Below are 22,599 nucleotides of genomic sequence, written 5' to 3'. Positions count from 1 at the left end.
TTGTTCTGTCTACCAGTAGCTGGTGTTTTGCGCCTCTGGTATTCTTGCCAATTCCTTTCTGTGTCCCGCTCATGTATTGACCCATGTGCCTGTTCATCTTAGCCGATATGATGCCTGACAGGAGCTTCCATGTAGTACTGAGGCAGGTTATTGGTCGGTAGTTGGAGGGGACCGGTCCCTTCTTGGGGTCCTTGGGGATCAGGACCGTCCGGCCTTCAGTTAGCCATTCCGGGTGTCTCTCGTTAACTAGCAGCTGGTTCATTTGTGCTGCCAGACGCTCGTGGAGTGCAGTCAGCTTCTTCAGCCAGTAGGCGTGAACCATGTCGGGCCCTGGTGCTGTCCAACTCTTCATACTGGAGACCCTTTCTTGGATATCTGCCACTGTGATGGTTACTGGACCCTGTTCAGGGAGGTCGCTGTGGTCAGCCCTCAGATCCTCTAGCCACTGAGCATTGCCGTTATGGGTTGCATCCTTCTCCCATATGCTCTTCCAGTATTGCTCCGTCTCCAGCCTTGGTGGTGCTGTTCTCTTATTGTTCCCTTGCCACTGAGAGTACACCTTTGCTGGTTCTGTGGAGAACAGCTGGTTTATTCTCCTGCCTTCTATCTCTCTGGTGTACCTCCTCAAGCGGCTGGCCAAGGCTGTGAGTCTTTGCTTGGCAGTTTCCAAGGCCTCAGGTATGGACAGCTTGCTGTATTTCTTAGGCACCTTATTTGTCGCACCTTTCTGCAACTCCGTTAGTTGGCTAACCTCCCTCCGTGCTACTTTGATCTTGCCCTCTAGCCTCCTTCTCCATGGAGGGTACTGCCCCTTGTCGCTGTTCAACTTGTAGCCAAGCATCTCACTGATCACTGTTGCCGTATTGTAGATGAGCTTGTTAGTGTCGGTAATCGTGGTTGTAGGTATTGCCCGTAGTGCTGCATTAACATCATCTAGCAGACCTTCTGAGGGTACTTCACGTAATCTTGGTAACCGGCTACGGGGGATCCAGGTTTCAAGCTTGGCCATGATCCTATTTTTCAGGTCAGTTCCTCTCGCACTCAACGATCCTTCTCCTATCGCACTTGGGGCTATGTACCCAATCTCGGGTGATGATATCTCCCCCCTGACCTGGCGTCCTGACTCCTCCTTGCCGTAGCATTTGTGTTGTACCTCGTCAATCTCTAGCTGTGAGAGGAGTCCCTTCTTTCGAATGTTGGAACACTGAGCTACTAGTTGTTTCGCCGTCATTGTGGATGTTGGGTATCGAAGAATCCATAGGTCCCTCATCCTATTCATGTAGCCCCTTCCGCCAGGGTTACTTGCGTAGTAGCATTCCAACAACGCCCTGTTTTCGTCTCTTGCCCACCGATGCCTTCTTGTTCCAGTAGCCCACTTTTCGTCAGGGTGCCCTGGTTCCTCAACACCTGACGCGGACCTTGTTGATCCGGGCGACGTCCGAGCCGGCATGCCTTCATATTTATCTGTCTCGCTCATGTCTGCGGTAGGCTTGCTTAGCATAGGGGGTCTAGCCTTAGGACCCTTACTGGATACAGACGCCCCAGGCAGGAATCGAACTTGCGATCCTCTGTTCCAAAGGCGTGTAGTCTAACCACTACGCTATCCAGCTGCATATATATATATATATATACACATATATATATATATACACACACATATAGTATATACACTGGGTGAATGTGCAGTGGTAGCAGCAAGCAGGTGAATTCTGTACATTAATATGAATAGATATCTGACTATTTTACAGGATAGACAATATAAACATATTTAAAATTAAAGGAATTGAAATGTACATTGTGCCTTGGTTTAGTGTCTGGAAGAGTCCTGTCTCAGTCAATTATAGATGATGTGAGAGGGCGGGTGTGTGTGTTTAGGGCACGGATGGCTTGGGGATAGAAGCTCCTCTTGAGTCTCTCTGTCCTTGCCCGGAAGATGCGGAACCTTCTACCAGATTGCAGAAGTTGGAACAGTTTGTTGCCAGGATGGGACGGGTCCTTCAGTATCTGCGCTGCTCTAGTCCGGCATCTCCTGGTGTAGGTGTCCTGAAGCGGGGGGAGAGCAATCCTGCAGCAGCGTTCTGCTGTACGGATCACTCTCTGGAGAGCTTTTTGGTCCTTCACACAGCTGTTCCCGAACCACGATGTCATGTTCTGTGTGAGGATGCTCTCCACAGCGCCTGTATAGAAAATCCTGAGGATCTTTGGAGAGACCCTGAACTTCCTCAGTTGTCGTAGGTGATACAGGCGCTGCCTAGCCTTTTTGGTCTGGACCTGAATGTGGGCAGACCATGTCAGGTCTGAGGAGATGTGGACACCAAGATACTTGAAGGACTGCACCCTCTCCACTGGAGCTCCATTGATGATAATGGGCTTGTAGTCTCTGTGCTGACCCCTTCTGAAATCCACCACCAGCTCCTTGGTCTTGCTGACGTTCAGCTGGAGGTGGTTGTCCTGGCACCACGATGCCAGATTCTTCACTTCATCCATGTAGGCCGCCTCATCGTTGTTGGAGATGGCACCCAACACCACTGTGTCGTCAGCAAACTTCACAATGGTGTTGGAGCCATGGGTGGCCACACAGTCCGAAGTGTAGAGGGAGTAGCGCAGTGGTGAGAGGACACATCCCTGAGGTGCTCCTGTGTTGATGGTGATGCTGTTGGAGAAGCACCTGCCCACCCTCACCACCTGAGTTCTGCCAGTGAGGAAGTCCAACACCCATGCACACAGACGGCTGTTAAGTCCCAGATCCCTCAGCTTTGTGAACAGTCTGCAGGGCACTATTGTGTTAAACGCTGAACTGTAATCAACAAACAGCATTTGCACATAGTTACCCTGTTTCTTGTCCACGTGGCTGAGAGTGGTGTGTAGGACGTGGGCGATGGCATCCTCTGTGGATCTGTTGGATCTGTAGGCGAACTGCAGCGGATCTGTGGTGTCTGGGATGGAGGAGGAGATGATGTTCTTCAGCAGCCTCTCAAACACCTTCATTACTACCGAGGTCAGTGCAACTGGCCGGTAATCGTTCAGGGATGAGGGTTTGCTGTTCTTGGGCACAGGGATGATGGTGGATCTTTTGAAGCATGTGGGGACCACAGACTTCGCCAGGGACTCGTTGAAGATGTAAGTGAACACACCTGCTAGCTGGTCAGCACAGCAGCGCAGCAGACGGCCGGTGATGCCGTCTGGCCCCGCCGCTTTCCTTGTGTTCACTCTCCTCAGTGCCGCTTGGACGTCATGCTCCGCGATGCTGGTCACCGGTCTCTCGCTGATGACGTCACTGTCCTCGGTAGTCAGGCGGTAGATAGCATTAGCCGCCTGGCTAACCTCGAAACGGGCGTAGAACCGATTCAGCTCGTTGGTGAATGCAGAGTCGGCGTTGATCAGCGCAGTGTCCCTGGCTTTGTAGTCCGTAATGGTGCGTAGTCCGTGCCACATACTCCGTGTGTCGCCCTGGTGGAAGTGGGACTCCACACGTTCCCGGTACCTGCGTTTGGCATCTCTCACCGCGCGCCGCACGCCGTATGAGGCCGCTTTGTAGGCGCTCATATCGCCAGTGGCGAGACCCGCGTTGTAGGAGGCGGTCCTGGCGTTTACTGCAGTGCGGATCGATCTGTCCATCCACGGTTTCTGGTTTGGGAATGTGGTGACTCTCGCAGTGGGGATAATCTCCTCCGCTAGCATATTGACGAAGCATACTGCTACTTCCGTAAACTCGTTGATGTCGACTGCGCATGCTCTGAACATGTCCCAATCTACGTCGTTGAGTGCGTCCTGTAGCGTAGCTTCTGATTGGGCAGTCCACCGTTTTACTTCCTTCGTGGTCACGTCTTCCCTCCGTATGCTTTGTTTATACTGGGGAATGAGGAAGATGGCGTTGTGGTCAGACTTCCCAAAAGCCGGGTGTGAGACAGCTTTGTAGCCCTGCTTGTATGGCGTGTAGCAGTGATCCAAAATCCAATCCCCTCTCGTTGGACACGAGACATGCTGGTAAAAGTTTGGCATGACTTGTCTGAGGTTCGCTTTGTTAAAGTCTCCTGCTACAATGAGGGCTGCACCCGGGTCCTTGTTTTGAAGCGAGCTCAGCACATCATGTAATTCGGACAAAGCCATACCTGTGTCCGCTTGGGGTGGGATGTAGACCGCCGTGGCGATGACCGAGGTGAACTCACGGGGCAGATAGAAAGGGCGGCACTTAATGCTCAGGAACTCCAGATGTGGCGAGCAGCCGCTGGAGAGAGTAGAAATGCTCCTGGCATCACACCACTTTCTGTTTACCATGAAACACACTCCTCCACCTTTGGTTTTGTTCGACTCTGCCGTTCTGTCCGCGCGGAGCACAAAGAATGAATCCGACGGAGTTACGGCCTGGTCCGGCACAGTGGGGGACAGCCATGTCTCCGTGAAGCACAGAATGTTGCAGTCCCTCATGTCACGTTGGAAGGTGACCCTTGCTCTTAGGTCGTCGAGCTTGTTCTCCATGGATTGTACATTGGCCAGTAGGATACTGGGCAGTGGTGCGCGATGCGCCTGCTGTCTCAGTCTGTTCCTAATACCAGCGCGTTTTCCCCGGCGCTTCTTTGTTCTGCGCCTCGGATGAGCGGCCCGTCCTTTGTTGTTCTCCGCGCCGCGTAGAATCTCTGGCGGCCAGGAAGGGTCAGGTTTAAAAGTGTCCGAGATTAGATGTGCAACCTTGGCACCGATGTTTACAAGTGATCCGCTGTCGTATACTATAAGACTAGAGGATTTTGGGATGTAAACCAGAGCAAAAAATAAGTAAAAAACAAGAAAAGTGGATAGTCGGAGCGGAGCGGTCAGGAAGGCGTCTGGACGTGGCCGCGCCATCTTCAACTCTCAGGACTATAAACTCTCCCAGAGCACTGGAGCATGGTGCTGCTGATGCAAAGTGCCTCTCTATGGAAATGAACTGACTGACTTGGATCAGTCTGACGATGCTGTTTATCAGGAATGATTCAATCCATCATAGTATTGAGCAGATATATCAGTTTGTTCTTCAGAATATTCTTATTCCAAAATATTTTCTATTATTTAAATGTTTTGTTTTATGGTTCATTGATGGATTCACATGTTTATCATAATATTTAGTAAGAATATATCTCGATTAATTAAAAATATGAATTAACGAGGTCACAGGTTCATCCTGTAGAGTAGCTGAGCTTAGTCTCAGAGAGTGAGGAGCTCAGACATGTGGAGGTACAGTCACTGCTCTTTGCTTCAAAGGACTTCTTATAAAACACAAACAGAAACAATCAGTATCTTTTAAACGAGGCTGTTATCTCTGACAGCACTACCTATAACACCTCTTTCTGTAGCTATGATCACAACCATGTGACATGTAACAGTGGGGCAGATCAAGCATCGTTGTTCACTGCTATTGATGTTTTTTTAATCACGAATTACAAACAATTACACAACTGAATTCCAGCTTTATTCAAATGAATAAAATTAAGTAATAAAACCCATCATGATAGAATCTCTGTTATCATCACGGACACTTTAAGTTCAAGAACATGTACCTGGATAAAAGCTGCTGTTGGAGGTAAAATCCACAGACTGAACTTGGGACCTTCACATTTCTAATTCTTACAGAATTTAATGAGCAGAAACAAACAACTGATTGTTTAGAATTTATGATTGTTCAGCACTTTTCTGCACCTTACTGAGTGCTTACATTTGAGTCTTTCATGCTACTCTATATACAAATCTGTACATCTGTGTCCATAACAGAGAGAGCCAAAATGGGTATGTTTGATTTGCCTTCTGTGGCGGAGGTGTGGTCCTTGGCTCATCTGCAGGGGAGGAGTGGTACAGTGAGCTCAAGGGGGCGGTGCCGGGAGGCAGGTGAGCCACAGGTGGTGGCGACTGACTGATGACGCTGTCTCTTTCTGTTTCTCTATATAGTGAAGACAGAGTCGAGCGGGGACGGGGAGAGCTGGACTGGAACAGACTGTGTTCCTTGAGTTCATAACTGTCAGTAAAACGCAATAATAGTGAGCACAATCATCGTGTGTGTTGTGTACTTTTACACCTTTCTAACAATCCTATTTATGTGAAGTTGGGATAAGGTTCCAAGAAACTTAAAACCTCTGTGAAGTGTGAGTGAGGTCAAAGGTCATGAAGCTCAAGTGTCAGCATTATAAGTTAGCTTTTTAGGAGTTTCACCATTTTTCTGTTGGTAACAGAACACGTCATTGCCTTCATCTACTCCAGGATCTGTTGTAAATCTGAGGGTGATGGAGACCAATAAACTTCTTTTGATGAAATAATACACACTATGTTTGTTGACTCCAGAAACACCAACAGTGACATCTGGAGGAGGTTCCCCACATGTTTTGTTTTTTGTTTTTTTGATTTTTTTTGTAATGTGGGTTACACGTGTGGCATGCCACTATACTGTGGAGAACAACAGTCACTTATGGGGAAAAATGCTCGTCCCAAACGAGTTTAAAGGCATTTGAGTCTCAAAAAGTGGTTTTAGTGTCAGGGTTACAGTTAGGTTATGGTTAGGCATTCACTTTTGATGGTTAAGGTTATAGTAAGCAGTTAGGAAAAGCATTATGTCAATTAGATATCCTCACTAAGATATGAAAACCAGTGTATTTCTTTGAGTGTGTGTACTCAGTCAACTGTATCAGTCTCTGCACTTGAGAGAGGTTTTTGTATGATGGTTTTTCACTGTGTGAACACATACTGGCTGTTAATGTAGTGTTCACTCTGACAGTAATAAACTGCTGCATCTTCAGCCTGGACTCCACTGATGGTCAGAGTGAAGTCAGAGTTTGATCCACTGCCTGTAAAATGAGCTGGAATCCCTGATTGTCGAGTGCTAGCATAGTAAATGAGCAGTTTAGGAACTCCTCCATCTTTCTGTTGGTACCAGGCTAAAAGATGGTAGTTGCTCCAAACACGAACATCCTGACTGGTCATACACTTGATGCTCACAGTTGCTCCCACAGCAGAGCTCACTGCTCCAGGCTGAGTCACTGTGATCTGTCCTCTGGACTCTGAGGACACAGAGACAAAAACATAAAGCAGCTTCATGGTTTTGTGGGCTTCATTTCAGAGGGACAGATGTTGATAGAGGAGAGGAGTTTGATTCTCTGGACTTTACCTGTGAAGCAGCAGCAGAGGAGAGTCCAGATGAGGACGCAGATCAAAGTCATGTTTTTGATGAGGAGGATTTCTGTGGCTTCTGTTGTGATGAAGGACAGCTGTCAGTCATCCAGTGTTCAACTCTCAGGACTATAAACTCTCCCAGAGCACTGGAGCATGGTGCTGCTGATGCAAAGTGCCTCTCTATGGAAATCATCTGACCAAGTTTAGACGCACAATGTGAAAAAGTAAAGGTCTGGACTTCACTACATGTTTTTACAACATTCTGTACGCCACGCAGATCCTGATGGGTTCTGAAGAACTACTAATCTCTGCTTCAGTAACTTTGACTGAGAGAATCACATGTGCTGTATCACATCAGAGTGTAAATGTAAAAAAATGAAAACAACTAAAAAAAAGAAAAGAAAAAGCAATAAGTTAAAAATAGAATCACAGCCAACAGCTGCTCCCTGTTATAAATAGTTTTAAAGTCTGTTGCAGCTGCATTATTTTCCATCATGTTGGATTTTGTGATGATATTTTATTTATATTTTATACACATCAGAGTGTAAATGTAAAAAAAATAAAATATAAAAAAAACATGAACAAATGAAGCAATAAGTCAATAAATAAAGTCACAGCCAACATTTGCTCCCTGCTATAAACACTTTTAAGATCCTTTTAGTTTTGTAGCTTTATTTCCTGTTGGGTGTAGCAGAGGCAGCAACAGGTGGTGACAGATTATTGTAACCAGCATGTTACCCATAATGAGACCCTTCTTTATTTTATTCAATGTCATTAAATAAAAATCAAACATAAAAAATAATATTTTTCTAAAAGTGATAAACTCTAAAATTAATTCATGTTTCATGTGTATTATCTGAAGTTTAATTCTGTGTGTGTGTGTGTGTGTGTGTGTGTGTGTGTGTGTGTGTGTGTGTGTCCTCAGTGAACTGTATCAGTCTCTGCAGTATCTTCCAGCTGCAGCAGTCACTTCAGTTTCTGTTCAGTCTGACTGAGGGAGGTTTTTGTACGACTGTTTTTCACTGTGTGAACACATGCTGACTGTTGATGTAGTGATGACTCTGACAGTAATAAACTGCTGCATCTTCAGCCTGGACTCCACTGATGGTCAGAGTGAAGTCAGAGTTTGATCCACTGCCTGTAAAACGAGCTGGAATCCCTGATATTCTCTCATGAGCACGCTTAATGAGCAGTTTGGGAACGTCTCCATCTTTCTGTTGGTACCAGGCTAAATAGTGATAGATGCTCCAAACATAAACATTCTGACTGGTCGTACACTTGATGCTCACAGTTCCTCCCACAGCAGAGCTCACTGCTCCAGGCTGAGTCACTGTGATCTGTCCTCTGGACTCTGAGGACACAGAGACAAAAACATAAAGCAGCTTCATGGTTTTGTGGGCTTCATTTCAGAGGGACAGATGTTGATAGAGGAGAGGAGTTTGATTCTCTGGACTTTACCTGTGAAGCAGCAGCAGAGGAGAGTCCAGATGAGGACGCAGATCAAAGTCATGTTTTTGATGAGGAGGATTTCTGTGGCTTCTGTTGTGATGAAGGACAGCTGTCAGTCATCCAGTGTTCAACTCTCAGGACTATAAACTCTCCCAGAGCACTGGAGCATGGTGCTGCTGATGCAAAGTGCCTCTCTATGGAAATCATGGAAATGCCCTTGTCCATTATAAAAGGTTTACTCTGTGTTCAAGAATCAGTGATTTGGTATTTCTGTCTGCTGTAATTTCATCTTTTTTTCCTCTTTCTCTTTTTAATTAATCCATTGAGTTATTCATAAACTCAACAATTTGTGTTTTGTTGATTATTTTTAAAAGCATTTTTTTAAAGTTTTACATTGTGCATCTTATGCTGAGCAAGCTTTGGTTGTGAGGATTGGGCAGGCTATTCTGTGACGTACTTAAAATCTGGTAATACAGTTGGTAAATATTTGCACGAAGAAAAGTCATCATTTCTTCATCGTGCTCTGTACTACACTATAAAGATTACAGCATAAAAACATAAGCAGCACATCGTCAGAACTTATACTGAATCTTTGCACCAGACCATGTGTGTTACTCATGGCCATTGATCAGTGGCTGTTGATTAATGGTCATGACAATTTGCATATTAATGATCAAGGAACTGACCTCCCAGCTCATTGTTCCTTCAGTGGGCTGGTTTCAGTCATTATGCAAATGTCCTGTTTCTAAGGTTGGAGAAACCTGCAGTCAGCTGAGACTGAAGAAGTCACCTGGATGAGTGACGAAACGTTTCTCCCCCTGAAAACGCTGCGTCCAGATGAACAGAATCAACCTTGTGGGTTTTACTTACCTGTATGATTGAGCGTGCATCAAGACACCATGTGTGTTAGTGCCCAATTATGAATAATATTACTCAGATATTGATCAGTGACAAACACAAAAGGCTACAGTTTCAAATATTTTAGACTCTCTGACTGGTGAGAGTAAAATGCTGAACATTTGTCTCAATGCTAGATAGAAAGCACTCAGGCATAGGATTTAGTGTTTATACGAATGTCTGTGGATGAGGCATGTTTTATGAAGAGCTTTGTCTATGTTTATATGTCTGGTTGGGTCTTAGACTCCATCTCACCGCCCCCCCACACACACCCGTCTGGGGCTCTCCCCAGCTTGTTTCTAGGAGGGAGGCGGCTGTCCCTCCAGTGGTCCTGCTTGGGCTCTTGTGCTCTGGGGGGAATCTAGATGTCTGGGTCCTGGATGTCCTCCGTGCTTGCTCCATGTCCTGGGGGGCAGTGCTATGGTTCCCCACAATTACTATTAGATAGTTACATGGAGAAACCTTTTGGAAACAAGCGCACTCACGCACACAGGTGTGCACAGACACTCACCGTCTTCCTTGGATGCTGCCTCTAAGCATATCGTCTGCTGTCGGTCTTTTGTGCTGCTCAGTAGCATTCAGTCTTTATTATTTACTCTTACTTATGCTTATCTAGGTTGTTGCTGTGGTCTCCCTACTGTGTTGTTCTCTTTTTGCTTGTTTTCTTCTTTTTCTTCCAGCAGGTGATCTCATGGGTTTTCATTGTCTTTTCTCACTGTCCCTCTTCCCCTCTGTTTTTCTTTCCCTCTACTTTTCTTAAACTTCTCTTATCTGTCTTTGTCTTTACGATCCCCCGGTTATATCTGTTCCAATTCTAATCATTTAAAAAAAATAAAAAATAAAAAATAATGAAGATCAATCAAGTGGACCAGTATGGCACTGATTCACTTGAGAAAATAAATCTGTTGAGAATTTTTCTTGGCCTTCAGACAATGATTCTGATTGCTTCAGTGCCGAACGGGACAGGACAAAAAAATGTGATCGTCCAAAAGCTCATGGATTGAACTGTATTTAAACTAACATTGTATGATGGTATTTGAAGAAGTCACATCAGCTGAGTCGTGGCTGCTGTGCAAACAGTGAATTATTTAGTTGAGTTTGTTTGTCTCAGAGTCAGAGAGCCGCGTCTCTCTACAGTCAGAGGTTTTTGTACGGCGCCTCAATGAGTTTGTATCACTGTGGTGGACTTTTGGTGGAGGAACCAGACTGAATGTTGGACGTAAGTTTATTCTGGTTTACTATCAAATACTGTCTTTTTATTAAAGTGCATTTAACAATTTCTCTTCTGATTTTAAGAGAAAAGCACGTAGCTTTACAATAAGTTTGATCCTGGAATTTTTTATCATCCTCTTGTGTTGTGGAGGATAATTCAGATCTGCTCTGTCAAAATATTATGTCTACATTTCAGTCAAATTAAACTGAAAAAAAATCCAACAATAATATAAAGAAGAAAAACTTTCAAGTATTGTTTGAAATTACTTTGAGTTTGTGTGAATTTTAAAAATTGTTTTAGATATACATGAAGAGCATTTCGTTTCGCTGAATTCATTAATTTATTCTATTTATTTGTTTCCAGTTAATATTAATGTCAGTCATGTACAATATTGATGATTTTAAACTTGTTTTGTAAATGTTTCCACTTCTGCTTCTTTTATTTCCAGTGTAGTTTGAACATATTTCAGCTCAAACTGTGTGATGATTCTCTCTGTGCTGATATGCATGAGAGGTTTCTTAAAGGGAAGTGAAACAATGTGTGAGTGAATGACTGGTGGAGCAGAAAAAACACCTGACAGAAACTTCTTAACGGAGAAAATCAGCTCTTACAGTAAAGGTGTCCGACTGTCTGTGGTTTGATTGACAGCTGTGTGCTCCCTGTGCTCTAAGCTGATTGGTGTCTCCTAGGTGATGCCCGTCCCGTCCTGACAGTGTTGCCCCCCTCCAGTGAGGAGCTACAGCAGGGGACTGCAACAATCACATGTCTGGCCAACAAGGGCTTCCCCTCAGACTGGAGTCTGTCCTGGAAGGTGGATGGCAGTGGCAGCATCAGCTGGGAGGAGAGCAGGAGCCCCGTGGTGCTGCAGAACGACGGCCTCTACAGCTGGAGCAGCACCCTGAGGCTCCCTGCAGACCGCTGGATGAAGGTGGGCTCTGTGACCTGTGAGGCCACCCAGGGCTGCCAGGCTCTGGTCTCAGAGCCACTGAGGAGAGACCAGTGTTCCCAGTCCTGACCTGACTCAACCTGATACTGGTTTAATGCTCTCATTCTCAACTCTGTAACTGTCTCTCCATCTTTCTTTTTTAAGAACAAATAAAGACTAAAACTGTTATTTTCTTTCTCATAATGACAACATTCATGTTTTAGGTAATAAAGATGTTTTGCAAAGTGAATTTTGGTTGAATCAGACATTTAATTTTATTCAAATCTACAAACCTGCACTTGATGAATATATGTTTCATTTAGAAGAATTCAGACCAACTCTGCACTCCAACATGATGTCTTTATTTTACACTGGTAAAATAAAACACAGGCTGAAAGAACCACTAAGGAGATCTGCATTTTGGCAAAAGCTGAAAAAGGAGTTTTAAAGTTGTTCAGGTTATTTTTATGTTTATTTAAATGTGTGTGGTAGGTTGTTGGTGGTGTTGCTCACCTGTACCAGACAGACTGGTTCATGAAGCAATGCTGGGACCTGGTTACCACGGAAACAGTCTCACCAGACTACAAAGCAAGTCTAAAGAAGAAAGAGTCTTTAGTGTCTCTAATGAGCTGTTTGTTCTGAGGAGAACTCACAGACAGGAGAGTCAACGAATGCAAGGAGTGATTAGAAAGAATCTGAAGAACAAAGTTTTAATTTCATTGACGAACACGGAGAAGATTAAATGAATGATGACATGAACAAAATATGAAAAAACACCTTCGGTTCAATAACAGCTTTTTCACTCATGTTCATGTTTGATGATATGTTTACACTTAAATTCACAGGTGTGTTGTTTTTATTTTGAGCCTCACTGATCAGGAACATTTTCAGATTTTTGGATTCAGATTATTTTATCTTGATATAGATTCAGTGTTTGCTCTAAGGTCAAAGGTCATGAACAAGACTTATCCTGGTATCTGTTAACCCTTTAGAACCGGTAGGAGCGGACACGCTCCATTTTGCGTAACTATTTTTAAATCCCGGTAGCTCTGCAACCACGTGAGCTAGCGCAATAATTTTTTTTGCATATGAAACCGGAGGAGTTGTACTTACATCTGATGCCATCAGCTTGTCCTCGGTCACAGTTTCCTTCCACATAAAGCTTTGCAAAAACTGCATAAAAAGCGCTTGTAGCAACAAAAACATAATATTTCAGAAACAGCTTTGCCGATCCGATCAGCTGTTTGTAACACTTCCTACGTCCATCAGCGCGAACTATCACATGACCGCATGACCTGCCCGAAACCGGAAGTGACGTCATTTTGCGGAAATGTAGTTTTTTTACCATCGTAAGTAAGTAAGTAAGTAAGTAAAATTTTATTTATATAGCACATTTCTAGATAGAGATCACAAAGTGCTTTACAAGATATAACAGATTAAAAAGACAAAATACAAACAAAGTTAGCAAAAGGCAGTTTTAAAAAGATGTGTTTTTAGTTGTTTTTTAAAAGTAATCAATGAATCAGCGGATCGTAAGTCCTGAGGAAGGGAATTCCACAGTCTGGCGGCCACAGTAGCAAAAGCTCTATCACCCCTAGTTTTCAGTCTCGTATACTGAATGACAAGTAGGCCCTGACTACTCGACCTCAGAGACCTACTAGGGGCATAGGGCTGTAAAAGTTCAATGATATATGGTGGTGCTTGTTGTTGAAGAGCCTTGAAAGTTAAAACCAAAATCTTAAACTGGACTCTAAATTCAACAGGAAGCCAATGTAACTGCATGAGCAACGGTGTTATATGTGAAAATTTAGAAGCTGGCCTCGTGGCCTCATGAGCTTATACTTGTGTTTTTAAAAGTTATGTTTGACTTCATGACTTTCTGTGTCGTTTCTGGGATGCTGAGGACTCATACTGCACTGCTGGAAATAGTTTATTTTGATGCACATGCTGTTATTTTGCAAATTTGCACTATAATATATTTTTTCGTTTTTCCTGTAGTATATGAAAATTGGTGTATCTCAAAAATAAAACTATGAAAACACTCAAAATAAATTTCCTTTGGTGGGAAACTAGTCTGTGCAACTTTTTTGTATTTACAGTTTTGAGGGATAAGCCTCTTAAATTTCTCTAACTAGAAATATATGTTAAAAAAACAAAAACGATTTTAAATTTTTTTGTAGTTTATTGCACTTTTTTGCAATTTATGTAATTACTATGCACTTAATGCAGACATATTATTAAAATATGGGCTATAATGGTTGTATTGATGTATAGCAACTTGAAATGCTCCAAAAAATGGCTCCACAGCATGTAAAAATATAATATAAGCTCTGGCGGACTTGATTCTATGGTAGGTCTTAAAGGGTTAATGGCCCACGTTTGTTCTTTAGTTAAATATATATTTGAAAGTTGAACACAACATACATGCGATGTAGGACACAAATTTGTGATGAATCACTTCATTTTGTGTGTGTGTGTGTGTGTGTGTGTGTGTGTGTGTGTGTGTGTGTGTGTGTGTGTGTGTGTGTGTGTGTGTGTGTGTGTGTGTGTGTGTCCTCAGTGAACTGTATCAGTCTCTGCAGTATCTTCCAGCTGCAGCAGTCACTTCAGTTTCTGTTCAGTCTGACTGAGGGAGGTTTTTGTACGACTGTTTTTCACTGTGTGAACACATATGGGCTGTGATAACTCTTACAGTAATAAACTGCTGCATCTTCAGCCTGGACTCCACTGATGGTCAGAGTGAAGTCAGAGTTTGATCCACTGCCTGTAAAACGAGCTGGAATCCCTGATTGTCGAGTGCTAGCATACTTAATGAGCAGTTTAGGAACTCCTCCATCTTTCTGTTGGTACCAGGCTAAAACATGGTTGTTTTTCCAAACACCAACATTCTGACTGGTCCTACACTTGATGCTCACAGTTGCTCCCACAGCAGAGCTCACTGCTCCAGGCTGAGTCACTGTATATTGTCCTCTGGACTCTGAGGACACAGAGACAAAAACATAAAGCAGCTTCATGGTTTTGTGGGCTTCATTTCAGAGGGACAGATGTTGATAGAGGAGAGGAGTTTGATTCTCTGGACTTTACCTGTGAAGCAGCAGCAGAGGAGAGTCCAGATGAGGACGCAGATCAAAGTCATGTTTTTGATGAGGAGGATTTCTGTGGCTTCTGTTGTGATGAAGGACAGCTGTCAGTCATCCAGTGTTCAACTCTCAGGACTATAAACTCTCCCAGAGCACTGGAGCATGGTGCTGCTGATGCAAAGTGCCTCTCTATGGAAATCATGGAAATGCCCTTGTCCATTATAAAAGGTTTACTCTGTGTTCAAGAATCAGTGATTTGGTATTCCTGTCTGCTTTAATTTCATCTTTTTTTCCTCTTTCTCTTTTTAATTAATCCATTGAGTTATTCATAAACTCAACAATTTGTGTTTTGTTGATTATTTTTAAAAGCATTTTTTTAAAGTTTTACATTGTGCATCTTATGCTGAGCAAGCTTTGGTTGTGAGGATTGGGCAGGCTATTCTGTGACGTACTTAAAATCTGGTAATACAGTTGGTAAATATTTGCACGAAGAAAAGTCATCATTTCTTCATCGTGCTCTGTACTACACTATAAAGATTACAGCATAAAAACATAAGCAGCACATCGTCAGAACTTATACTGAATCTTTGCACCAGACCATGTGTGTTACTCATGGCCATTGATCAGTGTCTGTTCATTAATGGTCATGAGAATTTGCATATTAATGATCAAGGAACTGACCTCCCAGCTCATTGTTCCTTCAGTGGGCTGGTTTCAGTCATTATGCAAATGCACTGTTTCTAAGGTTGGAGAAACCTGCAGTCAGCTGAGACTGAAGAAGTCACCTGGATGAGTGACGAAACGTTTCTCCCCCTGAAAACATTACGTCCAACACTACTTTGTGGGTTTTACTTACCTGGATGATTGAGCGTGCATCAAGACACCATGTGCGTTAGTGCCTAATTATGAATAATATTACTCAGATATTGATCAGTGACAAACACAAAAGGCTACAGTTTCAAATATTTTAGACTCTCTGACTGGTGAGAGTAAAATGCTGAACATTTGTCTCAATGCTAGATAGAAAGCACTCAGGCATAGGATTTAGTGTTTATACGAATGTCTGTGGATGAGGCATGTTTTATGAAGAGCTTTGTCTATGTTTATATGTCTGGTTGGGTCTTAGACTCCATCTCACCGCCCCCCCCACACACACCCGTCTGGGGCTCTCCCCAGCTTGTTTCTAGGAGGGAGGCGGCTGTCCCTCCAGTGGTCCTGCTTGGGCTCTTGTGCTCTGGGGGGAAGCTGGATGTCTGGGTCCTGGATGTCCTCCGTGCTTGCTCCATGTCCTGGGGGGCAGTGCTATGGTTCCCCACAATTACTATTAGATAGTTACATGGAGAAACCTTTTGGAAACAAGCGCACTCACGCACACAGGTGTGCACAGACACTCACCGTCTTCCTTGGATGCTGCCTCTAAGCATATCGTCTGCTGTCGGTCTTTTGTGCTGCTCAGTAGCATTCAGTCTTTATTATTTACTCTTACTTATGCTTATCTAGGTTGTTGCTGTGGTCTCCCTACTGTGTTGTTCTCTTTTTGCTTGTTTTCTTCTTTTTCTTCCAACAGGTGATCTCATGGGTTTTCATTGTCTTTTCTCACTGTCCCTCTTCCCCTCTGTTTTTCTTTCCCTCTACTTTTCTTAAACTTCTCTTATCTGTCTTTCTCTTTACGATCCCCCGGTTATATCTGTTCCAATTCTAATCATTTAAAAAAAATAAAAAATAAAAAATAATGAAGATCAATCAAGTGGACCAGTATGGCACTGATTCACTTGAGAAAATAAATCTGTTGAGAATTTTTCTTGGCCTTCAGACAATGATTCTGATTGCTTCAGTGCCGAACGGGACAGGACAAAAAAATGTGATCGTCCAAAAGCTCATGGATTGAACTGTATTTAAACTAACATTGTATGATGGTATTTGAAGAAGTCACATCAGCTGAGTCGTGGCTGCTGTGCAAACAGTGAATTATTTAGTTGAGTTTGTTTGTCTCAGAGTCAGAGAGCCGCGTCTCTCTACAGTCAGAGGTTTTTGTACGGCGCCTCAATGAGTTTGTATCACTGTGGTGGACTTTTGGTGGAGGAACCAGACTGAATGTTGGACGTAAGTTTATTCTGGTTTACTATCAAATACTGTCTTTTTATTAAAGTGCATTTAACAATTTCTCTTCTGATTTTAAGAGAAAAGCACGTAGCTTTACAATAAGTTTGATGCTGGAATTTTTTATCATCCTCTTGTGTTGTGGAGGATAATTCAGATCTGCTCTGTCAAAATATTATGTCTACATTTCAGTCAAATTAAAACCGAAAAAAAAATCTAACAATAATATAAAGAAGAAAAAGTTTCAAGTATTGTTTGAAATTACTTTGAGTTTGTGTGAATTTTAAAAATTGTTTTAGATATACATGAAGAGCATTTCGTTTCGCTGAATTAATTAATTTATTCTATTTATTTGTTTCCAGTTAATATTAATGTCAGTCATGTACAATATTGATGATTTTAAACTTGTTTTGTAAATGTTTCCACTTCTGCTTCTTTTATTTCCAGTGTAGTTTGAACATATTTCAGCTCAAACTGTGTGATGATTCTCTCTGTGCTGATATGCATGAGAGGTTTCTTAAAGGGAAGTGAAACAATGTGTGAGTGAATGACTGGTGGAGCAGAAAAAACACCTGACAGAAACTTCTTAACGGAGAAAATCAGCTCTTACAGTAAAGGTGTCCGACTGTCTGTGGTTTGATTGACAGCTGTGTGCTCCCTGTGCTCTAAGCTGATTGGTGTCTCCTAGGTGATGCCCGTCCCGTCCTGACAGTGTTGCCCCCCTCCAGTGAGGAGCTACAGCAGGGGACTGCAACAATCACATGTCTGGCCAACAAGGGCTTCCCCTCAGACTGGAGTCTGTCCTGGAAGGTGGATGGCAGTGGCAGCATCAGCTGGGAGGAGAGCAGGAGCCCCGTGGTGCTGCAGAACGACGGCCTCTACAGCTGGAGCAGCACCCTGAGGCTCCCTGCAGACCGCTGGATGAAGGTGGGCTCTGTGACCTGTGAGGCCACCCAGGGCTGCCAGGCTCTGGTCTCAGAGCCACTGAGGAGAGACCAGTGTTCCCAGTCCTGACCTGACTCAACCTGATACTGGTTTAATGCTCTCATTCTCAACTCTGTAACTGTCTCTCCATCTTTCTTTTTGAAGAACAAATACAGACTAAAACTGTTATTTTCTTTCTCATAATGACAACATTCATGTTTTAGGTAATAAAGATGTTTTGCAAAGTGAATTTTGGTTGAATCAGACATTTAATTTTATTCAAATCTACAAACCTGCACTTGATGAATATATGTTTCATTTAGAAGAATTCAGACCAACTCTGCACTCCAACATGATGTCTTTATTTTACACTGGTAAAATAAAACACAGGCTGAAAGAACCATTAAGGAGATCTGCATTTTGGCAAAAGCTGAAAAAGGAGTTTTAAAGTTGTACAGGTTATTTTTATGTTTATTTAAATGTGTGTGGTAGGTTGTTGGTGGTGTTGCTCACCTGTACCAGACAGACTGGTTCATGAAGCAATGCTGGGACCCGGTTGCCATGGAAACAGTCTCACCAGACTACAAAGCAAGTCTAAAGAAGAAAGAGTCTTTAGTGTCTCTAATGAGCTGTTTGTTCTGAGGAGAACTCACAGACAGGAGAGTCAACGAATACAAGGAGTGATTAGAAAGAATCTGAAGAACAAAGTTTTAATTTCATTGACGAACACGGAGAAGATTAAATGAATGATGACATGAACAAAATATGAAAAAACACCTTCGGTTCAATAACAGCTTTTTCACTCATGTTCATGTTTGATGATATGTTTACACTTAAATTCACAGGTGTGTTGTTTTTATTTTGAGCCTCACTGATCAGGAACATTTTCAGATTTTTGGATTCAGATTATTTTATCCTGATATAGATTCAGTGTTTGCTCTAAGGTCAAAGGTCATGAACAAGACTTATCCTGGTATCTGTTAATGGCCCACGTTTGTTCTTTAGTTAAATATATATTTGAAAGTTGAACACAACATACATGCGATGTAGGACACAAATTTGTGATGAATCACTTCATTTTGTGTGTGTGTGTGTGTGTGTGTGTGTGTGTGTGTGTGTGTGTGTGTGTGTGTGTGTGTGTGTGTGTGTGTGTGTGTGTGTGTGTGTCCTCAGTGAACTGTATCAGTCTCTGCAGTATCTTCCAGCTGCAGCAGTCACTTCAGTTTCTGTTCAGTCTGACTGAGGGAGGTTTTTGTACGACTGTTTTTCACTGTGTGAACACACTCTGACTGTTAATGTAGTGATCACTCTGACAGTAATAAACTGCTGCATCTTCAGCCTGGACTCCACTGATGGTTAGAGTGAAGTCAGAGTTTGATCCACTGCCTGTAAAACGAGCTGGAATCCCTGATACTCGAGTGCTAGCATAGTGAATGAGCAGTTTAGGAACTCCTCCATCTTTCTGTTGGTACCAGAACATATAGTTGTTGTTATAAACATCCTGACTGGTCGTACACTTGATGCTCACAGTTCCTCCCACAGCAGAGGTCACTGCTCCAGGCTGAGTCACTGTGATCTGTCCTCTGGACTCTGAGGACACAGAGACAAAAACATAAAGCAGCTTCATGGTTTTGTGGGCTTCATTTCAGAGGGACAGATGTTGATAGAGGAGAGGAGTTTGATTCTCTGGACTTTACCTGTGAAGCAGCAGCAGAGGAGAGTCCAGATGAGGACGCAGATCAAAGTCATGTTTTTGATGAGGAGGATTTCTGTGGCTTCTGTTGTGATGAAGGACAGCTGTCAGTCATCCAGTGTTCAACTCTCAGGACTATAAACTCTCCCAGAGCACTGGAGCATGGTGCTGCTGATGCAAAGTGCCTCTCTATGGAAATCATGGAAATGCCCTTGTCCATTATAAAAGGTTTACTCTGTGTTCAAGAATCAGTGATTTGGTATTCCTGTCTGCTTTAATTTCATCTTTTTTTCCTCTTTCTCTTTTTAATTAATCCATTGAGTTATTCATAAACTCAACAATTTGTGTTTTGTTGATTATTTTTAAAAGCATTTTTTTAAAGTTTTACATTGTGCATCTTATGCTGAGCAAGCTTTGGTTGTGAGGATTGGGCAGGCTATTCTGTGACGTACTTAAAATCTGGTAATACAGTTGGTAAATATTTGCACGAAGAAAAGTCATCATTTCTTCATCGTGCTCTGTACTACACTATAAAGATTACAGCATAAAAACATAAGCAGCACATCGTCAGAACTTATACTGAATCTTTGCACCAGACCATGTGTGTTACTCATGGCCATTGATCAGTGTCTGTTCATTAATGGTCATGAGAATTTGCATATTAATGATCAAGGAACTGACCTCCCAGCTCATTGTTCCTTCAGTGGGCTGGTTTCAGTCATTATGCAAATGCACTGTTTCTAAGGTTGGAGAAACCTGCAGTCAGCTGAGACTGAAGAAGTCACCTGGATGAGTGACGAAACGTTTCTCCCCCTGAAAACATTACGTCCAACACTACTTTGTGGGTTTTACTTACCTGGATGATTGAGCGTGCATCAAGACACCATGTGCGTTAGTGCCTAATTATGAATAATATTACTCAGATATTGATCAGTGACAAACACAAAAGGCTACAGTTTCAAATATTTTAGACTCTCTGACTGGTGAGAGTAAAATGCTGAACATTTGTCTCAATGCTAGATAGAAAGCACTCAGGCATAGGATTTAGTGTTTATACGAATGTCTGTGGATGAGGCATGTTTTATGAAGAGCTTTGTCTATGTTTATATGTCTGGTTGGGTCTTAGACTCCATCTCACCGCCCCCCCCACACACACCCGTCTGGGGCTCTCCCCAGCTTGTTTCTAGGAGGGAGGCGGCTGTCCCTCCAGTGGTCCTGCTTGGGCTCTTGTGCTCTGGGGGGAATCTAGATGTCTGGGTCCTGGATGTCCTCCGTGCTTGCTCCATGTCCTGGGGGGCAGTGCTATGGTTCCCCGCAATTACTATTAGATAGTTACATGGAGAAACCTTTTGGAAACAAGCGCACTCACGCACACAGGTGTGCACAGACACTCACCGTCTTCCTTGGATGCTGCCTCTAAGCATATCGTCTGCTGTCGGTCTTTTGTGCTGCTCAGTAGCATTCAGTCTTTATTATTTACTCTTACTTATGCTTATCTAGGTTGTTGCTGTGGTCTCCCTACTGTGTTGTTCTCTTTTTGCTTGTTTTCTTCTTTTTCTTCCAGCAGGTGATCTCATGGGTTTTCATTGTCTTTTCTCACTGTCCCTCTTCCCCTCTGTTTTTCTTTCCCTCTACTTTTCTTAAACTTCTCTTATCTGTCTTTGTCTTTACGATCCCCCGGTTATATCTGTTCCAATTCTAATCATTTAAAAAAAATAAAAAATAAAAAATAATGAAGATCAATCAAGTGGACCAGTATGGCACTGATTCACTTGAGAAAATAAATCTGTTGAGAATTTTTCTTGGCCTTCAGACAATGATTCTGATTGCTTCAGTGCCGAACGGGACAGGACAAAAAAATGTGATCGTCCAAAAGCTCATGGATTGAACTGTATTTAAACTAACATTGTATGATGGTATTTGAAGAAGTCACATCAGCTGAGTCGTGGCTGCTGTGCAAACAGTGAATTATTTAGTTGAGTTTGTTTGTCTCAGAGTCAGAGAGCCGCGTCTCTCTACAGTCAGAGGTTTTTGTACGGCGCCTCAATGAGTTTGTATCACTGTGGTGGACTTTTGGTGGAGGAACCAGACTGAATGTTGGACGTAAGTTTATTCTGGTTTACTATCAAATACTGTCTTTTTATTAAAGTGCATTTAACAATTTCTCTTCTGATTTTAAGAGAAAAGCACGTAGCTTTACAATAAGTTTGATGCTGGAATTTTTTATCATCCTCTTGTGTTGTGGAGGATAATTCAGATCTGCTCTGTCAAAATATTATGTCTACATTTCAGTCAAATTAAAACCGAAAAAAAAAATCTAACAATAATATAAAGAAGAAAAAGTTTCAAGTATTGTTTGAAATTACTTTGAGTTTGTGTGAATTTTAAAAATTGTTTTAGATATACATGAAGAGCATTTCGTTTCGCTGAATTAATTAATTTATTCTATTTATTTGTTTCCAGTTAATATTAATGTCAGTCATGTACAATATTGATGATTTTAAACTTGTTTTGTAAATGTTTCCACTTCTGCTTCTTTTATTTCCAGTGTAGTTTGAACATATTTCAGCTCAAACTGTGTGATGATTCTCTCTGTGCTGATATGCATGAGAGGTTTCTTAAAGGGAAGTGAAACAATGTGTGAGTGAATGACTGGTGGAGCAGAAAAAACACCTGACAGAAACTTCTTAACGGAGAAAATCAGCTCTTACAGTAAAGGTGTCCGACTGTCTGTGGTTTGATTGACAGCTGTGTGCTCCCTGTGCTCTAAGCTGATTGGTGTCTCCTAGGTGATGCCCGTCCCGTCCTGACAGTGTTGCCCCCCTCCAGTGAGGAGCTACAGCAGGGGACTGCAACAATCACATGTCTGGCCAACAAGGGCTTCCCCTCAGACTGGAGTCTGTCCTGGAAGGTGGATGGCAGTGGCAGCATCAGCTGGGAGGAGAGCAGGAGCCCCGTGGTGCTGCAGAACGACGGCCTCTACAGCTGGAGCAGCACCCTGAGGCTCCCTGCAGACCGCTGGATGAAGGTGGGCTCTGTGACCTGTGAGGCCACCCAGGGCTGCCAGGCTCTGGTCTCAGAGCCACTGAGGAGAGACCAGTGTTCCCAGTCCTGACCTGACTCAACCTGATACTGGTTTAATGCTCTCATTCTCAACTCTGTAACTGTCTCTCCATCTTTCTTT

At 43.0% G+C, this 22,599-nt stretch overlaps 1 protein-coding gene and 3 pseudogenes across 1 annotated transcript; 3 read left to right on the top strand and 1 right to left on the bottom strand.

Moving 5' to 3' along the window:
• Window positions 1–8,788: 8,788 nt before the first annotated feature.
• Window positions 8,789–11,751, top strand: LOC146609147 (Ig kappa-b4 chain C region pseudogene; annotated as a pseudogene).
• A 409-nt stretch (window positions 11,752–12,160) lies between these two features.
• LOC146609146 (uncharacterized) lies at window positions 12,161–17,855 on the top strand. The gene is made up of 4 exons (XM_085346956.1): window positions 12,161–12,249; window positions 14,655–14,863; window positions 16,694–16,801; window positions 17,487–17,855. The coding sequence occupies exons 1-4, from the start codon at window positions 12,161–12,163 to the stop codon at window positions 17,810–17,812; spliced, it is 732 nt and encodes a 243-aa protein (XP_085203082.1). The 3' UTR covers window positions 17,813–17,855.
• A 1,134-nt stretch (window positions 17,856–18,989) lies between these two features.
• LOC146609145 (Ig kappa chain V region 2717 pseudogene) lies at window positions 18,990–19,471 on the bottom strand (annotated as a pseudogene).
• Window positions 19,472–19,615: 144 nt separating this feature from the next.
• Window positions 19,616–22,573, top strand: LOC146609144 (Ig kappa-b4 chain C region pseudogene; annotated as a pseudogene).
• The last annotated feature ends 26 nt before the right edge of the window (window positions 22,574–22,599 follow it).

The sequence above is a fragment of the Diplotaxodon limnothrissa genome, linkage group LG22 (assembly GCF_057381915.1).
Source record: "Diplotaxodon limnothrissa isolate DT_005_m linkage group LG22, D_limnothrissa_male_GT1.1, whole genome shotgun sequence".
NCBI classification, from domain to species: Eukaryota; Metazoa; Chordata; class Actinopteri; order Cichliformes; family Cichlidae; genus Diplotaxodon; species Diplotaxodon limnothrissa.
This window is presented reverse-complemented; position numbering and strand designations above follow the sequence as displayed.